The sequence below is a fragment of the Bubalus kerabau genome, chromosome 2 (assembly GCF_029407905.1).
Source record: "Bubalus kerabau isolate K-KA32 ecotype Philippines breed swamp buffalo chromosome 2, PCC_UOA_SB_1v2, whole genome shotgun sequence".
Taxonomy (NCBI): Eukaryota; Metazoa; Chordata; class Mammalia; order Artiodactyla; family Bovidae; genus Bubalus; species Bubalus kerabau.
In genome coordinates this window covers 116886348-116904020 of record NC_073625.1, presented here as the reverse complement: position 1 = coordinate 116904020, position 17673 = coordinate 116886348, and the positions used below count along the sequence as shown (strand labels likewise).

General features: G+C 46.1%; 1 protein-coding gene across 1 annotated transcript in view; it reads left to right on the top strand.

Annotated features, from left to right (window-relative positions):
• The window catches only part of MUC4 (mucin 4, cell surface associated), a 42127-nt gene extending 31830 nt beyond the window's left edge, over positions 1-10297 (top strand). Inside the window, exons 19-26 of the mRNA XM_055570092.1 lie at positions 751-932; positions 2455-2614; positions 3549-3728; positions 4114-4187; positions 5656-5720; positions 5806-6044; positions 7834-7996; positions 8685-10297. Coding sequence (XP_055426067.1) covers positions 751-932; positions 2455-2614; positions 3549-3728; positions 4114-4187; positions 5656-5720; positions 5806-6044; positions 7834-7996; positions 8685-8871 — 1250 coding nt within the window. The 3' untranslated portion in view covers positions 8872-10297. The remainder of the gene's footprint in view (positions 1-750; positions 933-2454; positions 2615-3548; positions 3729-4113; positions 4188-5655; positions 5721-5805; positions 6045-7833; positions 7997-8684) is intronic.
• Positions 10298-17673: the final 7376 nt, after the last annotated feature.

Sequence of the window (17673 nt, the reverse complement as noted above, 5' to 3'; positions counted from 1 at the left end):
ACTTTGAACACCTCTCTGACTCATTTTCTTTCTCTGTGCATAAGAAGGGACTGCTTTGGCTGCACCCTGTTGCTCTATATGGCATCCTCCCAGGTGTCAAACTAATGGCACCAGGAAATTTTCATGTCCACTTGGCTCCTATCCTGAAGAGTGACGGCCTGGAAGTTACACTCGTCTGTTCCCTACTATCAGCTCTTCTCAATCTGCTGTTTTCAGGAGACATTCTTAAAAACACAAGACAGGCTGGATCAGAAGAGTCCTTATTGATAAGTAGCAGTGTTTCACTGTAGTCTGCTGTCTGAAGCTGGCTGGCCAAAATTCTAGGAGATGAGGGCAGTGAAATCAGGGCGAGGGTGGGGCTGTTGTGAAGCTGAAGTCAGTTTGGCCTGAGTTTAGCCTGGGGAAGTGTTGGGAGGTTGGGAGCAAGCGTTGGGAGGATCCTGGCTTTTATCCTCCGTCCCCCTCCTGATGAACCATTCTGGCGCAAGCCCAGAGGTCTCTTCAAGGGGCGGGGCGATTGCCTTCTGCTTGTGGCGTGCTGCCCCACAACCACTGAGTTGGGCTGGTGCCACCTCCAGTTTGGAGTGTAATCAGGACCACCCCAGGAAACTGACCTTGCTCAAGGAAACGCCAGAGAAGATCAGAAGGGTGGTCTGAGAGGGGTGATACCTCAGCATCCACACCTGAGGTATCAGACAGCAGAGCAGATGGGGCTCCCAACTCTCAACAATCTCGTCTTCCTCGGGACAGAGAATGGGACATTGCTATGGACACCGAAGCTGCTGGAACCATTTACTCTGGAGATTCTAGCAAGCAGTGACCAGGGAAGCTTGTCATCTGTACTCAAGCCAAGGACAGTGGTCTGTGAGTGCAAGGCAGAGAGCCAGCGTTTGTACAACCAGACCAGCTGGGTGAGCAACTCCTCCCTGGAGGTGAGTGTTAGACAACGGAGTAGGGGCGGTTTCCCTGTGGAGGGGAAGGAAGTAGGAATTGAAAGGATGTTGTCCTTCAGCCCCTTTGCATCAGGTGTGTGTTGGGAGCGGGGTAGTGAGCGGAGCAGATACCAATCTCGGGTCACAAACGTACGGAAGTATACGAAAGAACTTTCTTTAATGCTTGTAGCTCAACTGAATTTTTATCTCCCAGCTCCCATTCAGCCAGGTTGGTAGGAAACTTCCACCTCAGGCTTTCTTGGAGTTTCCCAGTTGTTTCCAGCTCCATGGTTCTGGAATAAGACAGAGAAGCGTGGGGTAGGAAGGTGCCTATGCAGTCCCTGGGCCTGAGTCTACACAGGTCCCAGCTCCAAGGGCCCTCCCCTCAGGCTCCGTGGCTTCTGTGCTTTGTTCAGACAAAAGAAATCTCCTGTAAGTTGGCTTAGGGTCCCATCTGCATAGAAACACTGCATAGCCACTGTTTTTTGGGGGGTGGGTCATTTTCACGGTATTGGGAGGAGAAGTACAGATCCCCTCTGATCTTAATCCCCCTCCAAACCCTTTTTTTCCCCCTCTTCCTCCAACTGAAAGAAGCATCTCTTTAGCAGTTTGGAGAAAATCCTTCTCCATTCAAGTTTCTAGCCAAGATACCTGGCCTAAGTCACGAATTTGGCCCCATCTCTTTTGTTTTTTCTTGTCACTTTTGAGGGGAGCCAGAAAGGAAAGTGTTTGGCTGGCAATACTCCACCACCCACCACCTCTTTCACGTCTTACACATACACACCCTCCTCCAGAGGCATGAGCAGAGAATCCCCACTTGAAGGGATGGAGGTAGAGGAGTCCAGAAGGCAGAAAATGAAGAAAATACAGATTGGGGGAGGGGGGTGGGAAGGGGGAGAGATTGAAATCCATACAGTATTTTAGATATTCCAAGATACCTAGTCTTGACAGTAGAAAGTATTGAAAAGTTCCATTTCAGGGAGCTTTCGAGCATCATCTAGTAGGGGAGATAGAAAGAGAGACGTGAACTTGCTGAGAATCTGGTTGGTTCCCCTCCCTGTGCCCTTGTTCTAGTTACCGCTTGCTCTCACCGTGCTCAGCAGCAAGTCTCCTTCTTGGGTGGGAGTCAGCAAGGGAAGGGAGAGCAGCAAACTGGGGCTTATGTGGGATCCAGTATTCCAGAGATGGGAGAATATTTTTTTAGCCACCATCTTACCCTAGAAAGGATTTCAGGCAAGGGGATTTGCTGTGAGAGGGAAGAGGCTGGGACCCCGGGGCAGGGGCTGGGCACAAAGCTCAGGATGGCCCAGGGAGGCCACATGGCCTGGAGGACAGCCTGCCCTTGACAGGGTCGGGTGGGCCCAGGGCCTGTTGGAGAAGGTGGTCAGTGGATACCAACATAATTAAGACAAGGACTTGGGATCCATGGGTTTTAAGACCAACAGGGTGGGTTACAGCAACACCCCAGAAACCCTTAATGGTCCAGCTCCTTGGCCGCCCGGTGATGAGCAACCCATTCTAGGCAGCGGACTGCAAGTGCGATGGGAATACCTTCGGCCGCTACTGCAACTACTCCAAGGACCCCTGTGACGAGCAGTGCTTCCCGAATGTGAAGTGCATTTCCGGAAAGGGCTGCGAAGCCTGCCCCCCGCACCTTACTGGGGATGGACGTCACTGTGCATGTGAGCTGGGAACAAGGCCTTGACAGGAGGAGGTTCTGGGGACAGGTGACGTCTCCAGGGAGGGCCTAACCATTTCTCCCCACTTTCCAGTGAGTCTTTAGAATGTTCAGTGCAGGTAGGTATGATAAGGAGGTGAGGTGGGTATCGTAGGTGTGAAGCTGAAGAAGAGGTTGTACAAGCCTGGGGGAGGGGTCAGAGCAGAGCAGCCCTGAGGCGCTGTTGGGAGAAACCCAGGGCAAGAGACTGAAGACGGCCTGGAGAGGGGAGGAGACTTCCAGCAGCATCTGGGGAACCATAAGCCAGTGGCGGTGGGCCCTCAGGCTCCTGGGGATTTTCAGATATGCCGGGCCCAGGGTCTCTGCATTTCCCCAGTCAGGACATTTGGGGTCAGGGGCTGCTGTGGGCATCTGGCAGCATGGGTGCCTCATCTTCCCTTTGAGTCCTCCTCCCACCATCTGTTCCTTGACCTCTGAGCCACCAGAGTCACTGGGGACATCACGGTGAGGCGTCCACTAAGCCCCTGAAGCGCCCCAGTGAAATCTAGAGACCACTACATCTTCAGAGCAGAGACCAGAGAGGGTAAAACCACAGCCTCATAAATGCAGAAAAGGGGACGGAAGTGAAGAAAACGGGCTGGTGGGCTTTCCTGGAAGAGGGTCCTTTCCTGATGGGGAGGGTCTGATAAACACTCCATTCCCTCAGCGGAAGTGAGAGAACCCTTACCTAGCAGAGAAAAAAAGGGTCGCCTGGCAAAGAAATGTCTGGAAAAAGAAGAAGGATAGTTTGGGGTTCAGAGTGGCCCACAAACGGTACATAGTTTAAGCGGGCTTTGCGAGAAAGAAACCTAGCCTGTCCTGGGAGCAGCTTTCCCTGGGCTGGGGCATGCCCGCTGGTGCCTAGTGTGGTGCTGCTGACCTCTTGGCTCCCCCTGCAGCTCTGGAGAAACCCTTCCTCTGTCAGAATAAGGCCTGCCCTGAGGACTACTGCTACAACAACGGCTTCTGCTCTGTCTCCCACACTCTGGGCTGCCAGCCCGTCTGCACCTGCCCCTCCGCCTTCACCGACGCCCGCTGCTTCCTGGCTGGGAACAATTTCACTCCAACTGTCCATCAAGGTTAAGACCAGATCCTCTGCCATCCCCACTTCTCTCGTCTTGGGTGAAGTTGGGGGACTCCAGGGGCCAGGCTAAATCCCTCAAACCCACAGGACAGAGCTCCAGATTTCCATCAGGTGGTGGTAGATTGTAGGCTATGGGAGCGAGTGGGCGGCAACTGTCACAGCGGAAATTGCTGGCCTGAGCCGTCTGCTGAGAAAAGATTGAAGGTGACCTCACAGCTCAGCACAAGTCAGGGGAACCTTGACCGTAGTCCAGCGTGCACTAGGGTGAGGGTCAGCAGACTTGGCCACTTCTGTGACCTTATGTCAGCGTAGGATAGTGTGGTGTCTCTGAGCTGGGTAAACCTGTGAGGTGATTATGAATCTGCTTTTCCCATCTCCAGAGCTTCCTTTAAGGATCATCCAGCTCTCGCTCACCGAAGACGAAAATGCCTCCCAAGCAGATGTCAATGCCTCGGTCAGTGCTGCAGGCCAGCTCTGGGTGGGGGGCGGGCCTTGGCAGGTTTAGGCAAGGTTTTAGCCCTGGCTTCTGCCTTCTGAGTTTCAACATCCATCTGGATTCTACTGCCAGAGGAGGCAGGAGCCTCTTGCTCCAGGGAAGGCTGAGGATGAGGAAGGCAGGAAGGCCCAGGATGAAGATTTCCAAGTGGGGGTGGAATGGCCAACTCTCAACAAATAGAGTCCGAGGTGACTGGGTCAACACAGCCTCTCCTCCTGAGCATCCCTTGGGACCTGCACTTGGATATTATATGGAAGAAACAGAGAGGGTATTTCACATCCAGGAAACCTTCCTTGACTTCCCCGAGGGACGTCCTCTTCCTGGCTCCCATGCCCTAGTCCATTGCCTCGCAGGCACAGTAGCACAGTAGTTGTTACTGAGGCTCTCGAGTCCTGCTGCTACTGCTGCTCAGTCACTTCTGTCGTGTCCGACTCTGTGCGACCCCGTGGACTGCAGCCCGCCAGGCTCCTCTGTCCATGGGATTCTCCAGGCAAGAGTGCTGGAATGGGTTGCCATTCCCTTCTCCAGAGGATCTTCCCAACCCAGAGATCGAATCTGGGTCTCCTGCATTGGCAGATGGATTCTTTACCACTAAGCCACCAGGGAAGCCCACATAGAATCCTAGCTGGGCTCAAATCCTGGTACTACCACTCACTAGAGCAGGTATAATGATTAGACAAATTATTTGATCTTCCATCTGTAAAAATAGAAATGATGGTAGTACTTAGGTCAATGGTTTGTATGAAGGTTTAAATGATTATGTAAAGTGCTCGGTTCAGTGCCTAGAACACAATGTGTTAAAAAAGATTGTCCAAATAATTATTACTGCTGCTATTACTACTACAGCTCTCTACACTCTGTTTGGTAAAATCTGTTGACATTTGTATACTGAGCCACACTATGGCCTTTGAGAATGGACTGTTCCTAAGTCATACTGATATCCCCTGCACCTGACTGTCCCCTAGGTCTGGCTAAATATAATTGATGTTCATTATACACATGGGGAGAGAATGAATGGGTAAGTCAGGAATTAGAGGCAAGTTAGGAGCTATTCACTGAAAGTCCGTCACTCACCAACAAACTTCTATTAAGCAGGGATTGTGTGCCAGTCACCGACTAAGCTGGAGTGTGGGGATGAAGAAATGATAAGAAACATTCTGGCGGTCCAGTGTCCTCATATTCAAAGAAGGAAATAGGAAGTTCCCTGGTGGCCTAGTGGTTAGGATTCCGAGTTTTCACACCTGTGACCTGGGTTCAATCCCTGGTCAGGGAACTGAGTTCCTGCAAGCCGAGGGGCTCTGCAAAAAAAAGAGATAGAGAGAGAGAGACAGGGATGAATAAGTTCATTGAAGTGGGAAGGGTCTCCTCTGTGGACCGGGCCTCACCCTTGCTTCCACTCCCCACCCAACCCCCATCTCTGCTCTAGGTGGCCTATAGACTGAAGAACCTGGAATTGTGGGCCTTTCTCTGGAACAGACAAGTGGATCAAACGTAAGCGGGACTGTCCCTGCCTGGTCCCTGGGTCCTCCCCCAAACTCCTCTCCCCTTGGCCCCTCACTGTGCCCCTCCCATACAGTAAACCCTCAACAGCACCAGCCTCAGGAAGCTCCCTTCACCACTGGAACATCATCTCTGAGTTCCAGTACCGCCCTGAGGGCCCTGTCATTGACTTCCTGAACAACCGGCTGCTGGACGCAGTGGTGAAGGCGTTCTTACCCCCGGCTCCCCAGATGAGGGCGAAGAGAAGTGGGGGGCCCAGGAACAACGTGGCCTTCCATTCCATCTCCAGGAAGGACGTGAACAGTTTGATGGCTCGTGAGTCACTATCTGGGGGATAGGGACTCCTGGGATACGTGAGGGGGGAGATAGGCAGTGAGAGCCTGTCACAGGTCTGCAGCCCACACAAACCCATAGCTGAAATGTATTCTACAGTGGGCCACAGATAAGAAGCAAGTCAATTTAGTTTTTTTTGTTGTTGTTTGTAATTTTTGAGAGAAATTGTGAACATTTTACCCACTAGCCTTCTAGATTCAAGAACAGGAGCACAAAGTACTACTTGGTGAGTCCCCATGTGTATAATCCCCAGCTGCTGCTTTCCATCGCTGCCCAGGTTTTTCTCTCTCTAAAACTGTTAATGATTTGGTTAAAAGGCCATTGCACTTCATACACATAAACAAAGACATTCCTTCTGCCTTTGCCCCCCAACTGGAGATAGTAAGTTGAAAGCTGGAGACCTGGCCCATGGGCAGAGACTCCCTTTCTGAAAAAGTGTGACCCTCTGCAAAAGCCATCCCCAATCCAGGTCTCAGTACCCCCACCTGGAAAATGAGATGGGATTTCCGAGGTCCCTTTCAACTCTGACAGCCCCTAATTATGCTGGAACAGGAATAAGATAGGTTGGCAAACTTGCCAGAGAAGGAAAGAAATAGCTCACCCTATTTTTTGAAGTCAGGCAGAGAACTGGCAGGGACTATGCCAAACCCAACAGAAGCTGCTGTTACTTGGATCAAACAAGAGCTTCTTTTAAAATCCAGGCTAAGCCTCTTCCCTCCCAGCAGCAAAAATTTGAAATCCTCCAAACTACTGTGTGTGTGTGTGTGTGTTTGGGGATAGGGAGAAGTAGGGTTGGGGATAAGGCAATAACTACTCCAGACCTGATTGACTTTTAGTAGCAAAAACAAAACCCCCACAATTTTTACGATACAAGTACAATATGTTTATTATAGAAACTTCAGGAAACACAGATTAACAAAAAGAAAAAAAACTCACCTATAATCCCAAACCCAGAGACAAACCCATTTTGTGCATATTCTTTTGAACTTTCTTATATGCATAGGAACCTTCACACATATCAATTTATTTTTTTTTTTACGATAAAAGGATCAAGTCATGCCTAATGTTTGATAACCTCCTCGTTACTCAAATAATTGTGAACATAATGGTTGGATGACTTCACTGACTGTATGGACATGGGTTTGGGTAGACTCCAGGAGTTGGTGATGGACAGGGAGGCCTGGCGTGCTGCGGTTCGTGGGGTCGCAAAGAGTTGGACACGACTGAGTGACTGAACTGAACTGAATGCCTTGTCTATTGTATACACATTCCATTTGATATTTTATAACATACGTGCTATATTTTAAACAGAATGTTATACTAATAGTGACCATTTATTGAGGGTTACTGTGTCAGGCACCTACTGAGTACTCTGCATATATTATCTCATTTAAACATCTAAGCAAGGTAGTTTCCTTTTAAAAATAAGGAAACTGAGGTTGAAAGAGTTAAGAAATTTCTCCTAAATCACACAACTAGTTAGCAGTAGAGTTTCAGTTCAGTCTGGCTGACTTCAAAGCATACACTCTTAACCGATGCATATCTGGAGCTTATCCGTTGCACAATATGCTTTGTTTAACAAAACCACTCTCATGAAACATTGCTGCTCTTATAAACCTTGCTGCTCTGAACCTTCATGAACATATGTAGTTTTCCTGTGGTTTCTAATCATGTCTCAGGATAAGGGCCTGAACATGCAATTTTCATCGAAAAGGTATGGGCTTGCTGTTAATCGGTTGTTTTCCATGTTCACTTGTGTCCTACCCGACAGTGAATGTGAGCATGCTGGCAACTTACTTGCAATGCAATGGCTACAAGGACTACCACCTGGTCTACAGCCCCCAGGGTGGCTTCACCTGCGTGTCCCCCTGCAGTCAGGGCTACTGTAAGCACGGAGGCCAGTGCCAGCACCTGCCGGATGGGCCCCGCTGCAGGTACCTCATGGTGTCTGAAAATTAGGATGATTCCCTTTGCCACTGAGAGAACGGGGATCAGAGAAAAGGGGAGATGGAAAATAATGTGTGAGTGCCCATGCTGGGTTGAGAATAAAGATAGTATATTACCTCCGCAATTCAGACCAGCTACTTGGGGGCAGGGGGGTATTATGCCCATTTTAAAGATGAGAAAACTGCAGCTTAGGGAGGATAAGAAACCCAGTAAGTTAAGTAGCAGGATCTGGGCTCCAAAGCCAAACCCTTACACATGATTTTACTTCTTGGGTGGACAGCCTGCTATCTCCTGGTAGAAATGGAACCCTCTGTCTTGGGTCTAGACCCGGCCCTCCTTAAGATTACCACTCAAGGGTGGTCCTCTCAAACTGGCGCCCTTTGCCCCGTTACTTCATCACCAGTAGTGAGGGGAGCGCACTGAGCCAAAGGCCTACTAAGGAGAAGGGCAGCGCCACCCGGGCCCTCTTATCACAAGAGTGCCCTCCCTCTTCGCTTGTCCCCACTTGCAGATACACCCAGCCCGCTCCGCATCTGGTCCATGGAGGGCTAGGGGCAGGGCTGGGTTTGTGTCTGCGCATGCTCACCTGCGGCCAACCTTTGCAGGAGAGGAGGGATGGGGAGTATCAGCGCTAGCCTCCTCCCCTGCTGACCGCGTCCCCTCCTCTATCCCCAGCTGTGTGCACTCCTCCATCTACACACCCTGGGGCAAGCGCTGTGAGCAACTGAGCTTGAAACTCGGAGCCTTCTTTGGGATCCTCTTCGGGACCCTGGGCGCCATCTTGCTGCTGGGGGTCGCGGTGTTTGTGATCCTGCGTTTCTGGTGCTCCTGGGCCCGTTTTTCCTACCGGCTGGACTCCTAGAGCTGAGGCCTCGCTCCGAACACGAACACAGCCTAGGCAGCTGTGGCCTAGGATACCTCCGGACCCACCCCAGCTTCACCTGCACACACTTTCAGGCATCGTGCTTTTGGGATACTGGAAAAAGGATGATGACTGATGACGATTCATTATTCTTCAAGAATGATTAATGGGAATGAATAATAAAGTCAAGAGCACACCTTGTCAGTACAGAAGACACAGAGGCTGACAGGAAGAGGTCATAAAGATCTATTATAAAAATAGATGGGTTCTCACGCAGACCTATCCACAGAGAGGACACCGACCTACAGAAACACAGCAGTCACATATCAGAGTTGATGAGGTGATGGCTCGAAATTTAAAACCAAAATACATTTGCATACAAAACTCTCCAGTTCACTTCTAATTAAAGTCTATTTAAATAAAATCCCTCTGGCTTTTTGTGTTTCCAAAGTCATGGATTTCATTCATGATTTTCCTCTGATGGCTGAAGGCCTTGGCACAGACGGTGGAGGGAGCAGAGGTCAACTGGACTCAGTCCTGCTTCAGCCCTCAGTTACTCCATGTTGGGAAGTTGGGTTGCTCCAGTCCAGACTTGGATATTTTCTTCAGCTTCCACATCACTTTCTTCCCCTCCCCACAACACAAGCCAAGGCCTGGCCCTCTGAGGAGGATGGTGAAGATACCCCAACAAGGAGTATCCCCAACTCTCTCCAAGGACCCCTCCCTGCCTTTCTGGTCTGCTGCTGACTGTGTTCCCTGGAGGAAGGATTGAATCATGACAGCTCCCTTTCCAGAAGCCACTCCATCCTTAGATCTAGGGTCCCCAACCCATGATACCCATTTCTCTTTCCTTTCCTGGGCCCCAGTCAGAGCTTTTGAGCTGCTCCATCCCATAGTTCCTTAGCTTCATTCTGCTTGTTCCCAGGAACCTGATCAATTTCCACCCCATCCTTCTCTCTTAGCAGGCAAAATTTTATCCATATCTGATAGAACAACTCCAGCAACAACTGGTCCACACCTCCTGTGTCTAGAGCACCTCAGTTCCAACTCTATGAAGAAACTAGATAGTTGCCTTTTGGTCTTATCCCAAACCCATAAAGAGAGAGAGAATCTGATTGGTCCAGCTTATGTCAATTGTCCATCCCTGATCCAAGCAAGTGTAGCCATAGGGTATAAAAGGTGATCACATGATACAAACTTGATGTTCAAGCTCAGACTTGTAGATGTGTGTGAGTGATGTTGAAGGAAGTTCCCAGAGAAGCTAGATCTCTGACCTAAGCAGAGCCTCCAAACTGCTTTTCATTAGAGAATGACTTCTGCCAGCAAATGAAGCTCCTGCCAATATGTACAAGGCTGTTGTTTTACCTTCAAATGCCCCATAGTGTAATCAAATTTCCATATAGAATCACATTCATTTAATCACAGCATTCATGTGTCAAGAATTAAGCACACTGGAATTTCCTAGTAGTCCAGTGGTTAGGACTCTGCACTTCTGCTACCTCCACTAGAAGGGGCATGGATTCAATCCTTGATTGGGGAACTAAGATCCTTTATGTTGCATGGTGCAGTCAACAAAAGAAAAAAAGAATTAAGCACATAGCTCAAATGGGTTCACTGGTGAAATCTATTTAACTTTTCAGGAAGAAATTCTACCAACTCTAAAATCTCTTTCAGAAGATTGAACCAGAGGAAGTTTTCCTAACTCATTCTGTAAGATCAGCATTTTCTTAACAATAAAACCAGAAAAACACATCAGAAGAAAATAAAGCTATACATCAATCTCTCATAAACATAGATGTAAAATTTTCAACAAAATAGTAGCAAATCAAATCCAACTATGAATAAAAGTATTATACACCACAACTGAGTGGCATTTATCCCAGATCTGCAAGGTTGGTTCAACATTTTTAAATAAATTAATGTAATTTATCATGTCAAAAGACTGAGAAAGAAATCATATGATCATATCCATGCTGCTGCTGCTGCTAAGTCGCTTCAGTCGTGTCTGAGTCTGTGCGACCCCATAGATGGCAGCCCACTAGGCTCCCCCATCCCTGGGATTCTCCAGCATACTGGAGTGGGTTGCCATTTCCTTCTCCAATGCATGAAAGTGAAGAGTGAAAGTGAAGTCGCTCAGTCGTGTTCGACTCCTAGTGACCCCATGGACTGCAGCCTTCCAGGCTCCTCCGTCCATGGGATTTTCCAGGCAAGAGTACTGGAGTGGGTTGCCATTGCCTTCTCTGATCATATCCATAGATGCATAAAAAGCATTCAACAAAATTCATCACCTTTTTATGGACTTCCCAGGTGGCTCAAGAGGTAAAGAACCTGCCTGCCAACATGGCAGGCATAAGAGGTGTGGGATCCATCCCTGGGTCGGGAAGATCACCTGGAGAAGGGCAGGGCAACCCACTCCAGTATTCTTGCCTGGAGAATCCCATGGACAGAGGAACCTAGAGGGCTACAGTCCATGGGGTCTCACAGAGTCGGACACAACTGAAGTGACTTAGCACAGCGCAGCACACAGCATAACACCATTTTATGACCAAAACTCTCAGCAGACTAGGAATAGAGGGGAACTTCCTTAGCTTGATAAAACCTTCTTTCTCTTTCTCTCCAAAAAACCCTATAGCTAACGTCAAGCTTAATGCTGAGAAACTCAAAACTTTTCAGCTAAGATCTGAAATAAGACAAAGATGTCCCCCTCTAGCTTCTCTTGCCTCTAAGGCAAGAATGTCCAAAATCACTGCAGATGGTGACTGCGGCCATGAAATTAAAAGATGCTTGCTCCTTGGAAGAAAAGCTATGACCAACCTAGACAGCATATTAAAAAGCAGAGACATTACTTTGCCAACAAAGGTCCATCTAGTCAAAGCCATAATTTTTCCATTAGTCATGTGTGGATGTGAGAGTTGGACTATAAAGAAAGCTGAGTGCCGAAGAACTGATGTGTTTGAACTGTGGTGTTGGAGAAGACTCTTGAGAGTCCCCTAGATTCCAAGGAGATCCAGCCTGTCCATCCTAAAAGAAATCAGTCCTGAATATTCATTGGAAGGACTGATGATGAAGCTGAAACCCCAATACTTTGGTCACCTAATGAGAAGAACTGACTCATTTGAAAAGACCCTGATGCTGGGAAAGATTGAGGGCAGGAGGTAAAGGGGACAATAGAGGATGAGATGGTTGGATGGCATCACCAAACATGAGTTTGAGCAAGCCCCCGGAGTTGGTGATGGACAGGGAAGCCTGGTGTGCTGCTGTCCGTGGGGTCGCAAAGAGTCGGACATGACTGAGTGACTGAACTGAACTGTCCCCCTCTTACCATTACTTTTCAACATTGTACTGGAAGTCCTAATTCAGTAAGACACACACAAAAAAATTTTAAGGTATACAGATTGGAAAGGAAGAAATGAAACTATCGTTGTTCATAAATGACATGATTGTTTATGTAGAAAATTTGAAAGAATTTTTTTTAATCTTCTAAAACTATTAACTATAACAAGATTGTAGGATACAAGATGCACAAAAGTCAATTATTTTCCTATATAACAACAATGAACAAACAAAATTTGAAATTAAAAGCACATTACTATGTACATTAGCAACCAATAGAATTAAATACTTAGGTATAAATCTAACTAAATATGTTGCTGTTGTTGTTTTAGTCATTGAGTCGTGTCTGACTCTTTTGTGACCCCATAGTCTGTAGCTCACCAGGCTCCTCTGTCCATGGGATGTCCCAGGCGAGAATACTGGAGTGGGTTGTCATTTCCTTCTCCAGTGAATCCTCCCAACCCAGGGATGGAACCAGCATCTCCTGCATTGACAGGCAGATTCTTTATCCCTGAGCCACTAGGGAAGCCCAATAAAATAAGTACAACATCTATATATGGAAAACTATAAAAACTGATGAAAGATATCATAGAACTAAATAAATGGAGAGATATTCCATGTCCATGGATTGGAAGACTCAATATTGTCAAGAAGTTCTTAATAGCTCTTCCCAGCTCAATCTATAGATTCAATGCAATTCCAATCAAAACCCCAGCAAGATTTTCTGTAGATAATGACAAGCTGATTCTAAAGTTTCTGTGGAGAGGCAAAAGACCTAGAATAGCCCATTCAATACTGAAGGACAAGAACAGAGGACCTATATTACTCAACTTTGAGACTTTTAAGCTAAGTACTTTATAAACTACAGTAATCAAGACAGTGTGCTATTATTAAGGAACAGACAAACAAGTCAATGGAACGGAATAAAGAACCTTACAAATAGACTCACATGAATATAGTTAACTGATCTTTGACTAAGGAGCAAAGGCAACACAATGAAACAAGATAGCTTTTTAAGATAACAAGATAGCTGGAACAACTGAACATTCACATGCAAAAATATGAATCTAGACACAGACTTTACACCCTTGACAAAAATTAACTCAAAATGGGTTAAGATATAATGTAAAACACAGAGCTATAAAACTGGACGTTAACATAGGAGAAAACCTAGATGACTTTGAGTATGGTAATGACTTTTCAGGTACAACACCAAAGGCATGATCTATGAAAGAAAGAATTGATAAGCTGGACTTCATTAAAATTAAAAACTTCTGTGACAATATCAAAAAAATGAGAAGGCAAGCCACAGACTGGGCAAAATATTTCAAAAGATAACATCTGATAAATAACTGTCATCCAAAATATACAAAGAACTCTTAAAACTCAGGAACAAGAAAACAATCTGATTAAAAAATAGGCAAAAGACCTGAGCATAGACCTCACTGAATAAAATACATGGATGGCAAGTAAGCTATGAAAAGATGTTCAACATCACACATCATTGCTGCTGCTGCTGCTGCTGCTGCTGCTGCAGCTAAGTCGCTTCAGTTGTGTCCGACTCTTTGCGACCCCATAGACGGCAGCCCACCAGGCTGTCCCGTCCCTGGGATTCTCCAGGCAAGAACACTGGAGTGGGTTGCCATTTCCTTCTCCAATGCATGAAAGGGAAAAGTGAAAGTGAAGTCGCTCAGTCGTGTCCGACTCTTAGCGACCCCATGGACTGCAGCCTACCAGGCTCCTCCATCCATGGGATTTTCCAGGCAAGAGTCCTGGAGTGGGGTGCCATCGCCTTCTCCGTCACACATCATTAGAAAACTGTAAATTAAGACAATAAGATTCCACTCCACATGAGAGGCTTCCCTGGTGGCTCAGTGGTAAAGAATCCTACTGCCAATGCAGGAGATGTGGGTTTGATCCCTGGGTTGGGAAGATCCCCTGGAGAAGGAAATGGCAACCCATTCCAGTATTCTCACCTGGGAAATCCCATGGACAGAGGAGCCTGGCAGGCTATAGTCCATGAGGTCACAAAAGAGTCAGACATGGCTGAGCGACTAAACAACACACACCCATGAGAATGGCCAAGATCCAGAACACCGACAACACCAAATGCCATGAGGATGTGGAGCAAAAGGGATTCTCATTCACTGCTTTGGGGAATTGCAAAATTGTGCAGCCACCGTGGAAGACAGTTTGACAGTTTCTTACAGAACCAAACATACTCTCACCATATGATCCAGCAGCTGCACTCCTTGGTATTTACCCAAATGAACTGAAAACTTACATCCACTACAAAAACATATACATATACATTTATGGTAACTTTATTCATAATTACAAAATTTGGAAGCCACAAAATTGTCTTTTGGTATCAGTTCAGTTCAGTTCAGTCACTCAGTCGTGTCTGACTCTTTGCAACCCCATGGCCTGCAACACACAATGCTTCCCTGTCCATCACCAACTCCTGGAGTTTGCTCAAACTCATGTCCATCGAGTCAGTGATGCCATCCAACCATCTCATCCTCTGTCGTCCCCTTCTCCTCCTGCCTTCAATCTTTCCCAGCATCAGGGTCTTTTCAAATGAGTCAGCTCTTCGCATGAGGTGGCCAAAGTTTTGGAGTTTCAGCTTCAACATCAGTCCTACCAATGAACACCCAGGACTGATCTCCTTTAGGATAGACTGGTTGGATCTCCTTGCAGTCCAAGGGACTCTCTCCAACACCACAGTTCAAAAGCATCAGTTCTTTGGCACTCAGCTTGCTTTATAGTCCAACTCTCACATCCATACATGACTACTGAAAAAAGCCATAGTTTTGACTAGACAGACCTTTGTTGGTAAAGTAATGTCTCTGCTTTTTAATATGCTGTCTAGGTTGGTCATAGCTTTTCTTCCAAGGAGGAAGCATCTTTTAATTTCATGGCTGAAGTCTACAAAATGGTATGATACTTGAGACAGTGAAATACTATTCAGCACTAAAAAGATATAAGCTACTAAGCCATGAGAAGACAAGAAGGAAAGTTTACGTACCTTATGATTCCAAATATATGATGTTCTGGATAAGGCAAAACTATGGCGTTGGTTAAAAAAAAAAAAAAAAAAAAAAAATCAGTGGTGTCCAGGGACTTAAGAGGGAGGGAAGGATGAATCAGCAGAGCACAGAGGATATTTAGGGCAGGAAAATTACTCTGTACATCACTGTGATGGCAAATGCATGTTATAATACATTTGTCAAAACCCATAAAATATACAACACCAAGAGTAACGTTAACATAAACAATGGACTTTGGGTGCTAATAATATGTCATCATAGGTTCATCAATTGTAACAAATGCACTCTGATGGGGGATGTCAATGGTGGGGGAGATTGTAAGGTGTTGGGGAAAGGGGCTATATGGGAATTCTCTGTACTTTTGGCTCATTTTTACTATGAACATAAAACTACTCTAAAAAATAAAATTTATTAACTAAAAAACAGTAAAAATTCATGTTCAGATACCAAACTTCTTCTCCCATTGAGAGATGAAGAAGGAGCAGAAAGACAGAATGTGCATGATGGACGATCCTATCAGAAGCAGCAGTGCTGTCCAAAGCCTAAGAGAAGGTTGGGGGTTTGCCACAGCAGAAGGAAACTCACAGACTGGGAAAAGAGAAGAAGTGGGGACACTGGTAGGAGAGGAGGCATTAAAAGTAGGGTTGCCAGATTTAGCAATAAAATTACAGGAAGCCCAGTTAAATTTGAATTATTTACAAATGAAATTTCAGCATAAAATTCCTGTGACCTATTTGGGACATCCATATATTTTAAAAAAAATTCATTGTTTATCTGAAATTTTACTTTAACTGGTTGTCTTATATTTTATCTGGCAACCTGGTCAAAACGGCTGGGATGCTGTGCATGTAGAGAGAGGGTGTCATGGCAAAGGAGGATGGCGCCTGGGAAGAACAGGCTTAAATCAAGGACACAGCTGCACAGGGAGTTTCCATCAACTCCCTGGCTCTGTGATTCTGTCACTTATACACCTGAAATAAAGAACTGATGGGCTCTTCTTCAGGGCTACAGGCAGAGAAGAAGGAGCAGATCATTCATCCCCACCTCTGGTTGGTGGCAGGCAGCGAGGCACTCTCAGTGGGCACTGGGGGTCAAAGGAAGCTGTTTGGGGAAAGGTTTGGACACAGATACCCCTGCCCAGCCTTCCCTGCTCTCAGGAACCTTCCAAAAATTCCCTGTGGGCCTGAGAAAAGCAGCTTTTAATGACCAGGGTGACGCATAATTGATCACTGACAGGATATACCAATGTACTTATTTATTGATACCAAAAACATGCCCACTCATTGGAATTCGGGGTGCATCCATGGGACTGGTGGCTGGTCCCCCTCACAAGGGATAAAGGAAGGAAGCACAGGCCGAGGCAGAGGCTTCAGTTAAAGTCTATCATCTGAAAAGTTCCACCTGCTATTGTCCTCATCATGGCCTTGCATTTTTGCCTTCTGAGCCTGCACTGAGTCACAGGCAACTTTAGACAGACTGTCTTGTTTAGTCCCCACCCACCTTTGTCTTCATGAAATATGTGGTGTCTTCATCTCACATATACACACCTTTGAATCTTAAATAATTGGAGAATTTTCTCCAAGCGCTGATGGCTCTTGCTGGTTTGGTAACATCTGCTAACTTTGGTCATTTCCAGTAATTCTCTCTCCTTCCCTCTTTCTCTCTCTTTCACACACACACAGAAGCATAATTAAACTCTTACACCTTAATTCCTAAATACTTCTATCAATAGTTGGTGTAGCCCATATTTTACAGATTTTTTTTAGCTTCTGATATTAGAAATCACCACTGTATGTACATGTATGTCCTTATATGTATGTAACTAAGATTAAATTATCCAGTTTAATAGGTATCATCTGTTTCAAAGAAAGGTATCAAAGAAAGGAAGAAAAACGATTTTAAAATTGGATTTATACAACAGCAGTGTTATATAAGCTGCTCTCCATTCATGCCTAACTATAGTGCAGCTTAATTATATCATTTTTTTCAAATATATCATTAAATTTATCAAATTTAAGAAATTAAATATACATTCTATTACTTCAGCACTGAATGCCATTTTCTTACCTTTTAAAGCCCAGTGCTCATATTTCAAGGTCATCTGCTCACATGGCCCATCACCTAAGTCATTCAGCAAATATCTAAGTGCTTTCCATGTCTCTGTGCTAGGTTCTGTGGCTACAGAGATGGGTATTATATGGTGCTTTGTCCTGATTTAACAAAACTGTAAATAAATAAATCAAGACATAGTATGTTAAGCGTTAAGAAGAAATGAAGAGACTAAGAAATTAACTCCTCTTTAGGGAATTTGAGAATTGCCACCATGAGAAGGTGCTGGATGGACTGGGCTTCTAAGCATGAATAGGAGTTTTCCTCTCTCTGCTAACTTTAATCCATGTGGGAAGAGACATCTTTGAAT